This window comes from Maniola hyperantus, chromosome 1 (genome assembly GCF_902806685.2).
Source record: "Maniola hyperantus chromosome 1, iAphHyp1.2, whole genome shotgun sequence".
In the NCBI taxonomy this organism is placed as follows: domain Eukaryota; kingdom Metazoa; phylum Arthropoda; class Insecta; order Lepidoptera; family Nymphalidae; genus Maniola; species Maniola hyperantus.
The window spans coordinates 13,634,067-13,650,217 of record NC_048536.1 but is presented as its reverse complement, the minus strand read 5'-3'; the positions used below and the strand labels follow the sequence as shown (position 1 = coordinate 13,650,217).

Below are 16,151 nucleotides of genomic sequence, written 5' to 3'. Positions count from 1 at the left end.
AAAATAATATTATCTAAACGGTTTTCTGTGTCTGTTAATTCTGTATTTTGTCATTTAGTATGGAGATAAACTTTCGGGAAAACATCCTGATTTGACATCCATGTAATTTGAGTAGTTTTACATACACTGCATAGTAATCACTAGTCTGAAAAGTTGAATTTAAAGTCTCAGAGCTAAGGTAGTATAGGTAATATAGGTATTAATCTGTTGCATCACGGTTCACTAGGTACGACACTGATGTAGTTTGTTTGCACCTTTAGTCCCACTCCACCGGAAAACAGAAATTCCACGCGACAGGTACTAACGCGACAGGTCGAGACAGCAATCGGGGTGGGGACGCCCCGCACACCCACACAACCTCTGCGCTAACCCGGTGTGGGATGTTGCGGATGCAGACGCCTCACACCCCAATTGCCATCTCGACCTGTCACGTATTGCAACTTTGTGACGACAGTAAAACCTTTTTTCTATTATTACAAGCGTACCTTAGCTGCCTTGTCACCATACTTGCCGTCTACAATATCTCCGGGTTAACATTCGTGTCACGTCCACGCAGGAAGTCAGAGGAATAGATTTACTTTGGCACTTTAATATGAAAGGAGCGGCATGTAATCACCCGAGGGTATATTCACTTTAGCGGAAATTATACTATAAATACATACACGTAGTTCTGCATTAACCTTGGGGGTGATTTCACTTGGTGCAATAACGTTCTAACGATTACGTTGGCTAGGTAACTTATTCGGAGTCTCCTAAAATATTTTACGTGAAAAGCTCAATCATTCAAATCAGCGTTAAATGTCATTATCTATCGGGATCACCGAGTAGTCTACGACAAGACAACGGCAAGATTAAGTCAAGACTACGACAGGTCTACAACAAGAGTACGTCAAGATTACGACAAGTCTAAGAATGTCATGTACTGTATAATATGTTTTGTTTTGGCTCTTATTAATATTTACATTCCCATTATAAACTTATCCAGTTGGTTTGTCTTTTATAGTTATTTGAAAGTAAACGCGTTTAGATTTCTAATGGATTTTATTCCATCTGTACCCGGAAAGTTTCGATCTACTCGGTCACGTATTTGCTGACGTATTTACCAGGAGTTTTGCTGTTACTTGTAAGTATCTCTTATGTTTTCCCCATATTTCTGTCTGTTCACGTAGATCCTAACGTACGTTCAAGCGAGATGAAATGTAAATAATGTTTGTAAGTATATAAAAGTATAAATAAATTAAAAATTATAAATGCAAAAGTATTGGCGCCGCAACAAAGCTACCAACGGATTAACATGATATTTTTGCATGGATTTGAAGGTCTGGCACGCGCTAGCTCTTAGTCCAGTAGTTTAAAACCTATTGCAATATTTGTGCCAGACACAAATAAATAAAACAGACCGACAAGAAAGCGAGTTAATAAAAACGTGTTAAAAATATAATTTTTAACGAAAAATATGTTCATTAAATTAGTTCTTGTAAGTTCATTTGCTTCGAGATAACATTTATACGACTTTGAAATTAAAATCGTCTCATTCAATGTGGGAGGACGTTTCAAGAAACTCATCGTATATCCTGTTTATTAAGAAAAATAAGAAACGAAGGCTACTCAAGGAATTCCTGGAGCGTGAAAAGGAAAGTTTGATTTTACGCTAAGAATTTTCATTATGCTTTTTGTAAGGCAAAACCAATGGAACCCAATCTTTGTGATAAATAGCATTTATCACAAAGAAATGTGTTAATTCTGTGATCCCATACACCCTCAATATAACCTCTGTTTATTATGTAATAGTCCATTCAAAAACAACACCACGTACGATTGTTCACTATAAGGTTAAAATATTAATACATCACGATCTTATCCAAGACGACCCTGGCCGTAAAAAAACAAAAGCATTATACAAGTGGGTTATCCTATACACTGTACAGTGTATTGTCGAATAAAATATTTGTTTATTTAAAGGGCAACGGCGGCGAAGTCGTAGCGGATAGCGCGGTGCGGCAGTCACGCGAGCGCGGCTGACTGCTACGGTGGTCGCTACGTCGTCGTTACGTCGTTACGTCAGTACTACGCGCTACGGCTACGTAATGTGGTGTTTTCTACTTTTGACTCTGTTCGTTACAGTCCAAGGACGCGCGGTAAGAATGACTTTCTTTTTCTTTCATACTGTAAGAACAACGTCGTAATTGAAAATACGCCATTTAGCGTCTCACAAATATTAGTCGACTCTTGCGAACTTTAAAAGTAGCAGGTAAAAGCCTTCGCGAGTTTATTTACCTATACGTTGTAAATATTCATAGAAATGACTACAATAATATAAGTACATATATCAAATAAGATATTCCTAGATCGCACATTCGTGTAGGTAATCTTTGTGTTGTGTGGGTAATACTTAGTCAGATATTAATATATTCCATTCCAAAAATTCCATTAAAGAACAAAATTTTATAATAAACTGATTAATCCATGAAATCTGAAAAGTTCGAGTTGAATTTAAAAAAATATTTGTGTAGTAAAAAGTATCTTAAATTCTCAAGGACATGTCGTCAACATTTCAGTTCAAGATCATTAAACTAATTTGTTAGAGACAAAATGTGAAATTAGTTTGAGGCTTTTTAAATCACGTCTGCAAAATAAATTTGGCTTTACCCAAAGTGCTTAAGCATTAATTCTTCGTGCCTGCCCCGAGCGGAGATAACTTTCTGGCGTCTTCAGAGAGATCCACGATGTAGATGTAATTTATCACTCCGTTGAACTTAACATTTTTTATATCTAATTTTCAGCATAAATGGGTGAGTAAGTAATTGCGAAATTACAAGACTTTTGTTGTAAATAACAGTAATAAAATGCAATGTGCCGCGTCTGTCCCTCTGTACGCTTAGATCTTTTAAACTACGCAATGAATTTTTGATCAATAGATAGAGTAATTCAAGAAAGGTTTATAAGTATATATTATTATTTTTTTGTGTTGATTTGTTAAAATCTGACGATAAATTATTATTCATAATGTTGGAAGAAATCAAGCCGAATGAGAGCTTTCATCGAAAATGCTATTTTATTATTTTGAAATATAACAAAATAACCACACTGACACCACATTCGTATCTACATTGCACCCGTGGGAAGCCGGGGCGGATCGCTCATTCATTAATAAAGTGGCTAATTCTGTTATACACTAAACTAAACTAAAATGACAGGGCTAAATATATTGCTATCCTTCTCATAATGCTCGCTGTGAAAAAGGATAGCATTAGATTTAGACCTGTCAATTTAGTTTAGTTCAGAGCAATGGAGCTATGAATGGAATGGAGAGTGATCTCTCTCCGAATCTCACTAAAAATAAAATATGAATATTGCTTGCCATGGTTGAAATCCAACCATAATCATTATCATCAACCGTCGTCGTCATAGACGTCTACTGCTGGACATTCGTAGAACAAATATCTTGTAAGGACTTGCGACTCGCTTGATGTCGTCCGTCCACTAGTGAGGGGTCTTCCAACGCTGCAAAATTCTGTCGGGAGGGTATAAAACAATAAGTACAAGTGTTAATTTTTCATTGAAGCCATTAAACAATGGCTTCCTTTATTCATACGACCCGACGTTCGTATTAATTTCGGTCTGACTAACACCTTTAGAGGGGCCCAGCTGTCCCCTCGGTGGTAAACTTCGACTTCCGCGTGTTACACCTACGACCATTATCGTAAATCTTAATTTAGGAAACGGTGTTATGAAAGTAATGACAATAAAATAATAATTGAACCTTCGTTGGATATGACTGTTTTGGCACAACTTTTGCTATAGGTACCTACTGAGAAAAAGGCGGGCTAGAGCATTGATGTAGGAGGAATCTAGTAGTTTCACTTATCTACGGGCCTTAATGAGACCTGTCTTAAAAGGATAATTTTTATCTTTTGACTACACAAATTTCATAGGGTAAAACACCCGCTAGTCAGCCGTGCACCAGTAGTCAGCCTTAACAGACATTATTTCCCTATAAATAGTGTTAAAATTTGTGTACACCATTAAAATAACGTTTGAACGAATCCTTGTCTCTCTATTGGCTAATACGCAGACATACAAACCAATATCATATCAATGAGACGAGCTACGCTCGTTCATTTGCACCGCCGTCACAGACATGACTAGACGCGCTATTGTTACTGTTTTTTGTCTTCAGGAAACCCGTAAAGTTTTTGGTAAGTTTTTGTGTCTATATGTTGTTATTTGCGGTGGATAATTTTATTGTGTTACAATAAAATGATTATTTTGCGATAAAATCAACTATTACATGCATTTTATTTGTTTAATATGTTGTAATTAAGGTGGCCGACTACTGGGTTTTGAATTTTAACTGTAGATCCAGTGCTCAGCCATAAGCGGCTGACTACTAGTTTTTAGGGGAATATCTTAGATTTAGCTGATATTAACGAAGCGAATAGTTCCAATTTTGCTCAATATTTTGAGCTTAACTTTTCTAAGACGAAAAGTGTATTTTACCAGTAGTCAGCCGCGTACAAATGTAATTGCATGTTAGTGGCCGACCAATGGTTTTATGAATCCAGTAACCAACCGTCAGTCCTGTTGCTCTAAATAGCACCTTAAAGCCTTTTGAAGTAGAGTTTAATTTATGTACAGTTATTTTAGACTGAAAATCACTTGTTTTAGAGTTCCATCATGTCATGAATAGGAGCTATTTCTTCTAAAGAGTGGAGACAATTTGAAAGACAAAAAGAAGAAATGAAAGAACTGAAAGGGAACGAAATATTAAATAAAAATCGTAATGAAAAAAAAAGAGAGACAAAAAAGAAAGAAGAATTACAAAAAAGGAAAGCGGAAAAGCAGTTGAGTTCTAACAAAAGTAAAAAGAGGAAGAAAAATAAGATATTATGTACTTTAAACAGAATAAGATGTTATAATTTTGAAGAGGAATTGACTAGCGATACCGAAATCAACGACCTGAAAAATATAGGATGTGATAATTGCCCTGCGATAAGTGATAAGTGCCCAGTGATAAGTGCATTTTAAATAGTACCATACCATTTAAAATGCACTGAATTCGCTGGGGATATGTATGAAAATACATATAATAAGAAATTTCTATGCCAAATATGCAAAGTAAGTGAGAGGCTGACTTTAGGGTAAGCCATGGCTGACTTGTGGAAAAATGAGGCTGAGCACTGGGAAAAAGTGCCATAATATGATTATTGTTAATTTTTTCTATAAGTCTAACAATAGTATAATATTTTGTTAATTTTTTTAGTTAATTTAATAAATAATCTTTCACAAACAAGTGGTTGTTTTTATGCATAGTGTTTAATATTTAAAATACTAATAAACAAAATTTAATCACTCACTAAAAGGCTGACTACTGGGTGTTTTACCCTACCCCTATTTCATCCCCTTAGGGGTGAGTTGTCAAAAATCCTTTCTTAGCGGATGCTTACGTCATAATAGGTATCTATCTGCATGTCGAATTTCAGCCCAATCCATCCAGTAGTTTGAGCTGTGCGTGGATAAATCTGTCAGTCAGTCAGTCAGTCACTCACCTTTTCCTTTTATATATTTTTATAAATAATAATCTTCTGTGTACGTAGCTAATTAAACAATTGATACTTTCAAATTAGCAATGGTCATTTTTAGGGTTCCGTACCTCAAAAAAAAAAAAAAAAATTTTATGTATCATAGTTTTTAAATTATCCTGCAAAATGTTGAAAAAATGCGACTGTAGTACGGAACCCTCATTGCGCGAGCCTGACTCGCACTTGACCAGTTTTTGTTTACATTTATTACAGGTACTAAAAGCCTTAAAATTCTTTTTGTATATTAAAATTCCAAGTATAAATAAATAATTCTATGTAGTTCACCAAAGAGCCATTAAAAACCGGACATGTTTAACGAAAGTGTTCAACGTTCGTGAAAATGCATTTACACTAAGCTGAAATATTTCATCGGAACTTGTTCACGGTGCTTCTACTTCTTTTCTGTTTTATTAATTTCTTCCGCTCTTTATTTCACAAGCTTTCGGTACAAGCTAATTGGGCATTCATAAATGTCTCAAGTAGCTTGACAGTAGGAAATTAGATTTTAATTTTATTTACAAATTAGGTATTTAGTATTTAGCACATGCATATAGTCAGTTAGTTTTTTTCATTTTTTTTAAAAGAACATTAGCCATGTTAAATGACTAATATTTCCCTTTTTCCTCTCCAACTAAGCGTGAAGCTTGTGCTAGGAGTAGGTACGACAATAGTGCAACGGGCGGGGTTTGAACCGTCGACCTTTCGGTTTTCAGTCCACTCCTTTACCAGTTGAGCTTTTGAGGCTCTAGAGTTAGTTAAGACGTTTGCCTCCTATTCGGTAGGTTGGAGATTTGATTTCGGGCACGCACCTCTTCGGAGTTATATATATATGCGTTTTAAACAATTAAATATTATGTATCACTTGCTAGAACGGGGAAGGAAAACTTCGTAAGAACATCTATATATCTGAGAGTTTTCCATAATGTTCTCAAAGGTGTGTGAAATCTGCCAATCCAAATCCGAGAGGAGACCTATGCTAATAGTGCGCCAGCGCGGCGATGGGTTAATCGTGACGACATGCAAATTCTAGGTATTGGAGAGATTTACTAATAATATTTTAAAAACAACAATAAACGGAACCACATTAAAGTTATTTTAAGTGTTATATTTAATAGTAAAGTGTAAGAGTATATTAAAACAAAATATGTTGTAGTGTCCTTGTATTCTTATAAAATAAACTCTATTACTTAGAAAATAAAAATCAAACAATATATTAAATAAGTGCCTACTTTTATTTTCACTACGGTCGGGTTTCGCTATTTGCATATTAAATTTTTCACAATCGTGATTGCAGAGGAGTTTGATAAAAGAACAAAAACTTTCACGGAACATTTTAATTTTAAAACGCTTAAAAACCTTTCTTAACTATTTCTGAAAGGCGTAGAATCTTAAAAAGTTGGAAGGTGATTTATGTATGTAAGTTAAATGAAATAAACGGTACTCTTCAATTTACACTGCTTACTTTACTACGGTCAGTAGGAAAGTAAGCAAAGCAAAGCCTAGTACATTTCATTCATTTTTTATAAATCTGTTAACTATGTAAGTACTATAATAGAACGATCGCATTAATCTAAGTACATATACTTATGTTTAGCTTTACTGTTTCAAATTTTGTTTGATTTAATAGGGTATTGGTATTAAGTAAAGGTGCCATTTTGGAATTTGAGACATTAGACCAAACTAAGCAGCCGTGACGCGTGGCTTTTTCGGATATCTTTTTTCAATTAATTAGTACGAGTACTTATACTTGCAAGGCTTTAAAACTTTAACTAAATCTAGATCTCTAGCGTAGCTCATTACAAATATAATATGTCAATGTGCATGCAATTGGAATGGCGACCTCGCACCAGAAGATGCAGTGTTGGAAGACCCCGAACTAGGTGGACGGATGACAACAGACGAGTCACAGGGAGCCGCTGGATTCAGGCGGCGCAAGACCGTGGCGTGTGGAAGTCTCTACAAGAGACCTATGCCCAGCTGTGGACATCTATCGGTTGATGATAATGATGATGACATGCAATCATGGCCGTCTTTATGCTTCGGCAAAGCCTATAACATACCTATAGCTACGAGTATGTAGCGAGAAAAAGAAACAGTTTTAATAAAGATTTTCTCTTTGAATTCTCTTTCTCTAGAGCCTCAATAGCTCAACCGGTAAAGGAGTGGACTGAAAACCGAAAGGTCGACGGTTCAAACCCCGCCCGTTGCACTATTGTGGTACCTACTCCTAGTACGAGCCTGACGCTTAGTTGGAGAGGAAAGGGGAATAATCACTAATAGTCATTTAATATGGCTAATATTCTTTAAAAAAAAATGCGCTTTTTAATTTGTGTAAAACTCATTGCTAAGGCTCGTGACCCATGCCATTCATCATACACCTATGTTGGTAAGGGATTATTTCGTTTTTATAAGATTTTTAAAGCTAAGACATAGATTCTGTAGAACAATGCCAACTTTTATTGCAGTTAATGCAAACGAAATGTAGTTCATTAGAAAGAGCGTTGGCACATTCTGAGACAAATGTCTAGCTTTGTACCGAACTTTGCAGCTTATGCATAAAATTAAGGAAGTCTTGCGAACTCCTTGCCTTGCCTCTGAGACAAGTTTTCTAAGCGAAATAGTTTTTCACTTTGTATTACATGTAGTTGTACCTAGTAAAATTGTATAAGTTTCAGTTTATTTTTGTCTGATTACCTACCTACTTATGAATTAATCATTTGATTAACTAATATTCTTACATTGCTTACAGTGCTGTGTGCTGCCGTTGATAGGTAGGTTTTTTGCTTATTTTTCGGTAAAATATTTACTTAAAACTATACAAAGGTTGTACCTTGTTCATTACATAAAATATTGAAACCCATGCGACTTCTATGCAATGCAAGACTTACCATTCCAAACAAAAAAAAAACTGCGGGCTGGCTGCAACTCTACTATGTCCTACTTCCATGCTGAAACTTGTTATTCTTATGTATTTATTACAACTTAAATAACTAAATAAGTAAATAAATAACCTTTTATTTGGGACCATAGCGCACAGTACAAAACAGAACAACACCAGACAAACGTACATAAACAAAACAAAAAACACAACAAAAAACAAAGCATGAAGACAAAAAGATCACAAATACTTAACTAATACGTACGGCTTTCCATGCATTTCAACCGAGAAAACCACCGCACTTATTTAGCTCCTATAGATAGTGTACGACTGTACGTGTGTAGAGGCGACGAGTTTCGCAGCCGAATTCCAGTCCATATATAGTCTTGAAGTCCAGTGTCATATCAATTTTGCAATCTTCATAGATTCTATATCGATATAGAATTTAATAAGTTTTCCTCGGAATAGCACTGCATGGAATTCCATGCATTTAATTTAATATTGAAATCTTTCACGGAATACTTAGCAGAAAGTTAACGAACTTATTATACCAGTCAAAATATGCTAGGAATGAGAGATACATGAGCTTCTGTCTTTTATGCTAGCTTATGCTTGCGACTTCGTCCGTGTGGAGTAAATAAATTCTAAACCCCTATTTTACGCTCTCAAGGAATGAATTTTCAATAATCCTTTCTTAGCAGATGTCTACGTTACAATAACTATCTGCATGTCAAATTTCGGTCCGATCCATCTAGTAGTTTAAGCTATGCATTGATAGATCAGTCAGTCAGTCCGTCAGACAGTCAGTCAGCTCTTCCTTTTAGAAATATATAAATAGATTATAGACTGCGTTATTTGCTTTCTTTGTCACACATATAATGTGTCTGTTCTCAGGTAAACATCAGTAACACATGGGTGCTGCCGGAGGAGGGCTTCCCGGTGTTCTACCGCTACTTCAGGGACCGCATCTCGTGGTACGAGGCCGATGCGGTCTGCCAGTTCCATCATGCGAACCTGGTCACTGGTGAGTTATGCATCATAATCATCAAGGAACGATAGGCTTCCACTGCTGAACAAGTCTTTTGCATGGACTTCCACACGCCACGGTCTTGCGCCGCACCGCCCGAATCCACCGGGTCCTTGCGACTCGGTTGATTTCGTCCGTCCATCTATTGCGGAGATCTTCTAACGCTGCGCTTTCCGGTGCAAGGCCGGTATTCTAGCACCTTGGGACTCCAACGTCTATCGGTTTTTCGATCTATACTCTCTGCCCACTAGAGCTATGTCAGCTACTCTGGTGCACTTAGGAATCTCCTTATTTCTGATAAATCTCAATATTAAATGATATGGCGCTCGAGGTCGTTACCGCATTTTGTCATATCATGCGGTTGTCTGTGTAAAAATGCCCTAGGGTGTGAAAAAAGTCCAGGCCGAAAAAAGGCGAACAAGCACAAAGCCTATCAACTCAAGGCTATAAGCTAAATAATACAATGTACGAAATAATTCACAGTCACGCCCTTTTTATGATATTATTATACCCACAAGGCACCCTTGTTAGGAGTAATCGAGTCGACCCAGCGAGACCTCCATTACTGTTGATGTCGTCCCGACCCCGATACCGGCCACCACTGACAAATGTACCTACGATAAAATAATATAAATATACGAGTTCAACAACCCAAAATTACGTTCATAAACAAAATACGTTCCGGCCCGTACGTGAAGTCCACAAAACGCACTTTTTTCCTTTAATATTAGGTACAAGCGGCGTACTGCGTATGAAATATTGAAATTAATTAAGTAGAGGTACGTAGAGCTTCTGCGCCAAATCTATACTGAGCAAAAAACGGCATAAAAAGTTTCTTTCAGATACGACTTTGCTTTAACCGTTCTCTGCAGCTATTTTCAGGTTTTTAACTAGATGATGCCCGCAATTACATTCGCATGGATACAGGTTTTCAAAAATCCCACGGGAACTGTGATTTTCCGAGACAAAGCCTTACCTTAAACTTATGTAGGGTTAGGGTGTAAGCTATCTCGTCTGCCCTTTTTTCGTCTGGCAATGACACGGACTGCCGAAAAAACACTTGCCTACCTTGCTCAATGGTCTAATTGCTCATCACCAACAATTAGATGTGTTTAATATATTAACATATATACGAAATCAAACTGTGTAATTATATGTAACTTTTGGTATGCGATTTGGCATTGCTGCATGCCAAGGATATTTTCTAAAAAAATCAGTAAAATCAAATCAATTCTCCATTTCAAATTTCATTCAATTCGGTTCCGTAACTGTGGCGTGAAGGAGTGACAAACATCCAAACTTTCACATTAGATTCTTTCATATTAAAGCTTAGATAAGTATTAAAGAAAGATAAGTCTGGTCTCTTAACCCGTCTTTTACCCGAGGCGATTTTGGACCATAGAAAGCAAAAGAGTTATCCGACATTTTCTCGAAACGCTTTCAACTCGAACATATAGAACTTACGTTTAATCAAACCTAAGCGAAAGCCATTAGCCCAGCCGCAAATGAGTTGTGCGAGCCCTTTGTAATTACATTGGACAACGAGCCTGTTCGCAGATTGCTAATTTTGTCGCTAATGTCCCTTGGAACAGACGCAAGCTTAACTTGTTTCTAAAGATTGTTTAGTATATTAATTAGCATTATTCCAGTAGAAAGAGAGGCGAACATATACAAACTGTCAGACTTCTTTAACGATGAGAAAAATATTTCAGGTAGGACCACCGGAAAAAGACAGAAATACTTATATTTCGTACTAGGTGATGCCAGCGACTTTATCCGCGTAAGTATTGTTTACTAAAAATCCTGTTGGAACTCTTTGATTTTTTCGGGATAAAAAGTATCATATGGCCTTTCCTGAGATAAAAGCTATCGCGGTACCAAATTTCGTCAAAATCGGTTGAACGGATGGGCCGTGAGACGCTAACAGACAGACAGACAGACACACTTTCACATTTATAATATTAGTATAGATTATGTTAGGCATAAGTACCATTTAGATCATATTCACACAAAAGTTTACCTTGCCTAAAAAAGGGCTTTTTGCTTCATGTTGCAATCACGTCGCAACGGAGCAACGGATCGACGTGATTTCTTGCATGCGTATAGTTAAAGACCTGGAGAGTGACATAGGCTACTGTTTATACCGGGAAATCAAAGAGTTCCCACGGGATTTTTATAAACCTAAATCCACGCGTACGAAGTCGCGAGCATCAGATAGTAAGCTATAAATTTTATCACGCGGGTGAATTGGCGGGTTAAAACTACTAAGAAGTATTGAACGTTGCTTTCTTTATTTTAATTTTTGACTATTCAAAGTATGAGAATTGAAAATACGAATATGTTTTTGCATTGAATATGTATTGATTGAGTACATTGTCTTTCTAGTAATATGATAAACATTCTGCTTCTACCTATTAGTCACTGGGTGATTTATGACGACATGACACCGTCTACCGACCCGTTGGTGAAATCCGATTCGAAATTGATCAATTTATATTGAAATTGCAAAAGGGAACAGACCCAAAAGAAATGTAATTTTTATTCAAAATATTGCTGATATTGCCGTTAATCCTTGATTTCGTTTTCCTTTTCAAGGTTATTTCGTTTTTCGGAAAGCTTCCCTTCTCAATAACTTTGTAAATTGATATTATAATAAGAAAAACTTAAGACCGTAATGGGTATAGGAAAATATTAGATAGAGAGAGTTAAATATAATAAGATAAGATAAATTTATTTGGCACATCAATATATATTACAAACATATTACATAATTATGATTTATGACATACACATCCGCAAAGAACGGATTTTTGAAAATTCAAACCCTAAAGCGGTCAAACAGGGGTTTGAAAATGAAGTCCACACGGACGAAACTTGTTTGCTAATTCTACTAATATGCTCTTAAAAAGCACATTATACAATAGAAGATTATTAAGCAACCACCGAGTTTCTCACTGGTTCTTATCGGTAGGAAAGGTATTCCGAACCAGTTAACGATTTAACCATTATGGATTTAACTTTAAGCATTAGTACCTAAAAGTTGATTTGGGTAAAATTCTTTCTATTTCTCTATTGGTAAGTATGAAAGAGAAAAATGTAATTATTGCACGACGAAAGGTAAACATTGTGATAACAACAATAATTCTAGAATTCACTCCAAATAATCTTTAAGTAGGTACATTTTTTTAAAATTACTATTGACGGTGCGAGCTAAACCATGAAAATCAACTAAGTATAGTTCTCCGTGAGTGGAGCAGTGGTAGCCTAGTGGTTAGGACGTCCGCCTTCTAATCGGAGGTCGGGATTTCGATCCCGGGCACGCACCTCTAACTTTTCGGAGTTATGTGCGTTTTAATTAATTTAATATCACTTGCTTTAACAGTGAAAGAAAACATCGTGAGGAAACCTGCATGCCTGAGAGTTCTCCATAATGTTCTCAAAGGTGTGTGAAGTCTACCAATCCGCACATGGCCAACGTGGTAGACTATGGCCAAAACCCTTCTCACTCTGAGACGAGACCCGTGCTCTGTAGTGAGCCGGTGATGGGTTGATCATGATGATGATGATGATAGTTCTCCGTAAAGAATAGATATTATAGGGTCGAAGCGGTAAAAAGGCAGCCGACCCTAAGCCGTTTATCAAGAAAATTTATCGTCTACGGAAAGATTTTATTTTATCTCCACGAAAAATATCGACGTTCTTTATCTCGTGAGACTGAAAAATGCAGCCATGTTTTGAGTGTTACACTTAGGTATTGGGTATCTAAATATATAAAAGAAAAAGGTGACTGACTGACTGACTGACTGACTGACTGACTGATCTATCAACGCACAGCTCAAACTACTGGACGGATCGGGCTGAAATTTGGCATGCAGATAGCTATTATGACGTAAGCATTCGCTAAGAAAGGATTTTTGAAAATTCAACCCCTAAGAGCGTGAAATAGGGGTTTGAAATTTGTGTAGTCCACGCGGACGAAGTCGCGAGCAAAAGCTAGTTTAGTCATAAAATTGGCTTATTCTACTCATTTTATTTAAATACAAAATAGGGCGTGACTGCGTGCGATAACCTAAATGCGGTGGTAAGTGACGATGTAGTCTAAACTACTAACCTGGAAGCGGTAGATTATGGCAGTTTTTTTATTAAACCCATAGCTCTAATTGTTTTTTTTTTTAAATAGATATAGCGAGCAAACGAGCAGGCGGGTCACCTGATGTTAAGTGATTACCGCCGCCCATGAACATTTGCAGCACTAGAGGAGCCACCGATGCGTTGCCGGCCTTTTAGGAATTTGTTGGTCCGCCCCTTGAATAACCCCATGTTATAATCTAGTGGGAACACCGCCGATGGGAGTTGGTTCCACAGTTTGCACGTGCGTGGAAAGAAGGATCTGGCGCAGCGGACGGTCGAAGTGCACCAGACACCCAGATGGTGAGGGTGAAATTCCTTACGGTGGCGCGGTTTATCAAATAATTGGCAGCATGATTATCCCAATACGGTGGTTACTAGGAACGGTCGGAAGCATAGGTAGTATAAATAAGCAAATAATATTTTAACGTTAAAAGAATACGTATAACTTTAGATATTATGGACTAACTATAAATGCAGTTTAGATACTAGGGACTTTGAAAATAATATAGCCGATGTACTAATGTTACAGGTGGCTTGTTAAATTTTTTTAGTACAAATATTCATAACGTAATGTAACTTTTAAGATCAATGGAACCGCGACGGCTCAGCGACCTTTATTACTCTTGTTATACCCTTCCGATATTGGCGATAGCATCCATTACAAATAAATGTGCTTATAGATAAAATAAGATAAATACCTTTTCCACCTTTCTTTCTTCTTTCAAATAAAGTTTTGATGGTTATGGCTAGATATTTAATATAGATTAGGAATATTTTTAAGAGTCTGTTCTGTTCTCTACCTAACAAAGGATAACAAATAGAAACATTGGAATGTGGAACAACATAAGGGAATCACTATCCATGTCAAAAATGCGAAAGTGTGTTTGTTTTTTTAGTGATTAGTCCTTCAATCACGTCGCAATCGAGCAATACGGATCAACCTGATTTTATTGCATGGTAGTGGCTCGTAGTTTATGGAGAGTGCCAGAGACTGCTTTCTACCCGACTGTGGCGAAGCCCAAATCAGGGTTATTATCCCGTATAATATTAAAGAGTTCCGTAATTTTTAAAAACCTAAATACACGCGGACGAATTCGTGGGACTAACTAGTATAATATAGGTACCTACTAAAATTTCATTTTAACAAACATCTAATCACAAACAAACAATAGGGACGGTGAAATTAATTTACGTACGTTCAAGTATTATTTGGAAACAAGACAACGTTGGGCCCATCGTCCTTGACGCCTTGTTCCGAACTTCTTCAATGATGTTATCGAACAAATCCTTTGTACCGTAAAAGCCTCCATAACGAAAATGAAAACTTAAATAAGACTGGAATGCCATCATTCATTTATTCCACGATACGCTACTTGGCTTTATAAGTTGACCCGCCCCTGCTTTGCTCGAATGTATTTCTGAAAATCATTTTTTATTAAAAGGAATTTTGGAAAATTAGAAGTGGAAACCTAAAATACGTATTTCTTCATTTTTAACCAATAGACCAAAATACATTAATTTTTTTTTACCCCTTTAGGGGTGTAATTTCCAAGTTTTATAAATAGCCTGCACCCCGGATGCGTTTCCTTATTGATCAATGACAATGTGCTAATGACGGTTACTTGATTAAAAAATAAAATGGAGTAATTTTAATATTCCGTATCTGCATTGCGGTACAGAGCACTTACTAAACGTTTTAATATTAAAATTAAAAGCTTTTTATTCGAGTAAAGTGAATGGACGCATCATACCGAATAGGTTTTAAAAGCGGAATGGAGATGTGAGAGCTGAAAAGTTCAAGCCTTTTAATTTCTGGATTACCTAGTTATTTTATTAATTTCTGAACCGTAATCAAATAAGTATTTAAGAAGTATAATTTATTATTCGCGACTTCATTCGCGTGGATTTAGGTTTTTAATAATTCCGTGGGAACTCTTTGATTTCCGAGATAGAAAGTAGCCTATGTCACTCTCCAGGTTATTGTTAATGCCACATGCAAAAAATCACGTCGATCCGTTGTTCCGTTGCGACGTGATTGAAGGAGAAACCTACAAAGAAACACGCTTTCACATTAATTATTATGGGTATGGATTGTGTTTTTTGTTACTTAGATGTTCATTATTTTATTTTTAAGAGAATTTTATTCGTTCGAAATGACAACAGATTAGTCTTTGTGAAAACTATTAAGAATATACAGTTTCTATCACTATAATACGTAACTATATAATTACATACCTAAATATACAGTAAAATAAGGTCTTTTTATTCAAAATCACTTTATGAAAAATGTTTGTAAGGGCAATCAAATGGAAACTATTTGATTTGTATGAAACATAATTTGGTAAAAAATCAACCTAACTTATTTTGTTCTACATAAAAGCTCTTCTGAGAAAGTTATGCGGGAATTCAAAATTTTAGATAGGTACGGTGAGACTAAAATCGTAAATAGGAGAAAAAATGATATCTCATTTATATAAAGAGTCATCCAATATTTGCGTTTATTAATTTTGTACCCGTCGGACTTTATTAGATT

General features: G+C 36.3%; 1 protein-coding gene and 1 long non-coding RNA gene across 2 annotated transcripts in view; both read left to right on the top strand.

Moving 5' to 3' along the window:
• The first annotated feature begins 1,992 nt into the window (after window positions 1-1,992).
• The window catches only part of LOC117982389 (putative mediator of RNA polymerase II transcription subunit 26), a 59,246-nt gene continuing 45,087 nt past the window's right edge, over window positions 1,993-16,151 (top strand). Inside the window, exons 1-2 of the mRNA XM_034968750.2 lie at window positions 1,993-2,138; window positions 9,355-9,484. Of these exons, the coding sequence (XP_034824641.1) occupies window positions 2,088-2,138; window positions 9,355-9,484 (181 nt within the window). The 5' untranslated portion in view covers window positions 1,993-2,087. The remainder of the gene's footprint in view (window positions 2,139-9,354; window positions 9,485-16,151) is intronic.
• Window positions 3,938-5,293, top strand: LOC138403031 (uncharacterized). Its single transcript, XR_011237336.1, has 2 exons — window positions 3,938-4,199; window positions 4,669-5,293. It is a non-coding gene; the product is annotated as an uncharacterized lncRNA (long non-coding RNA).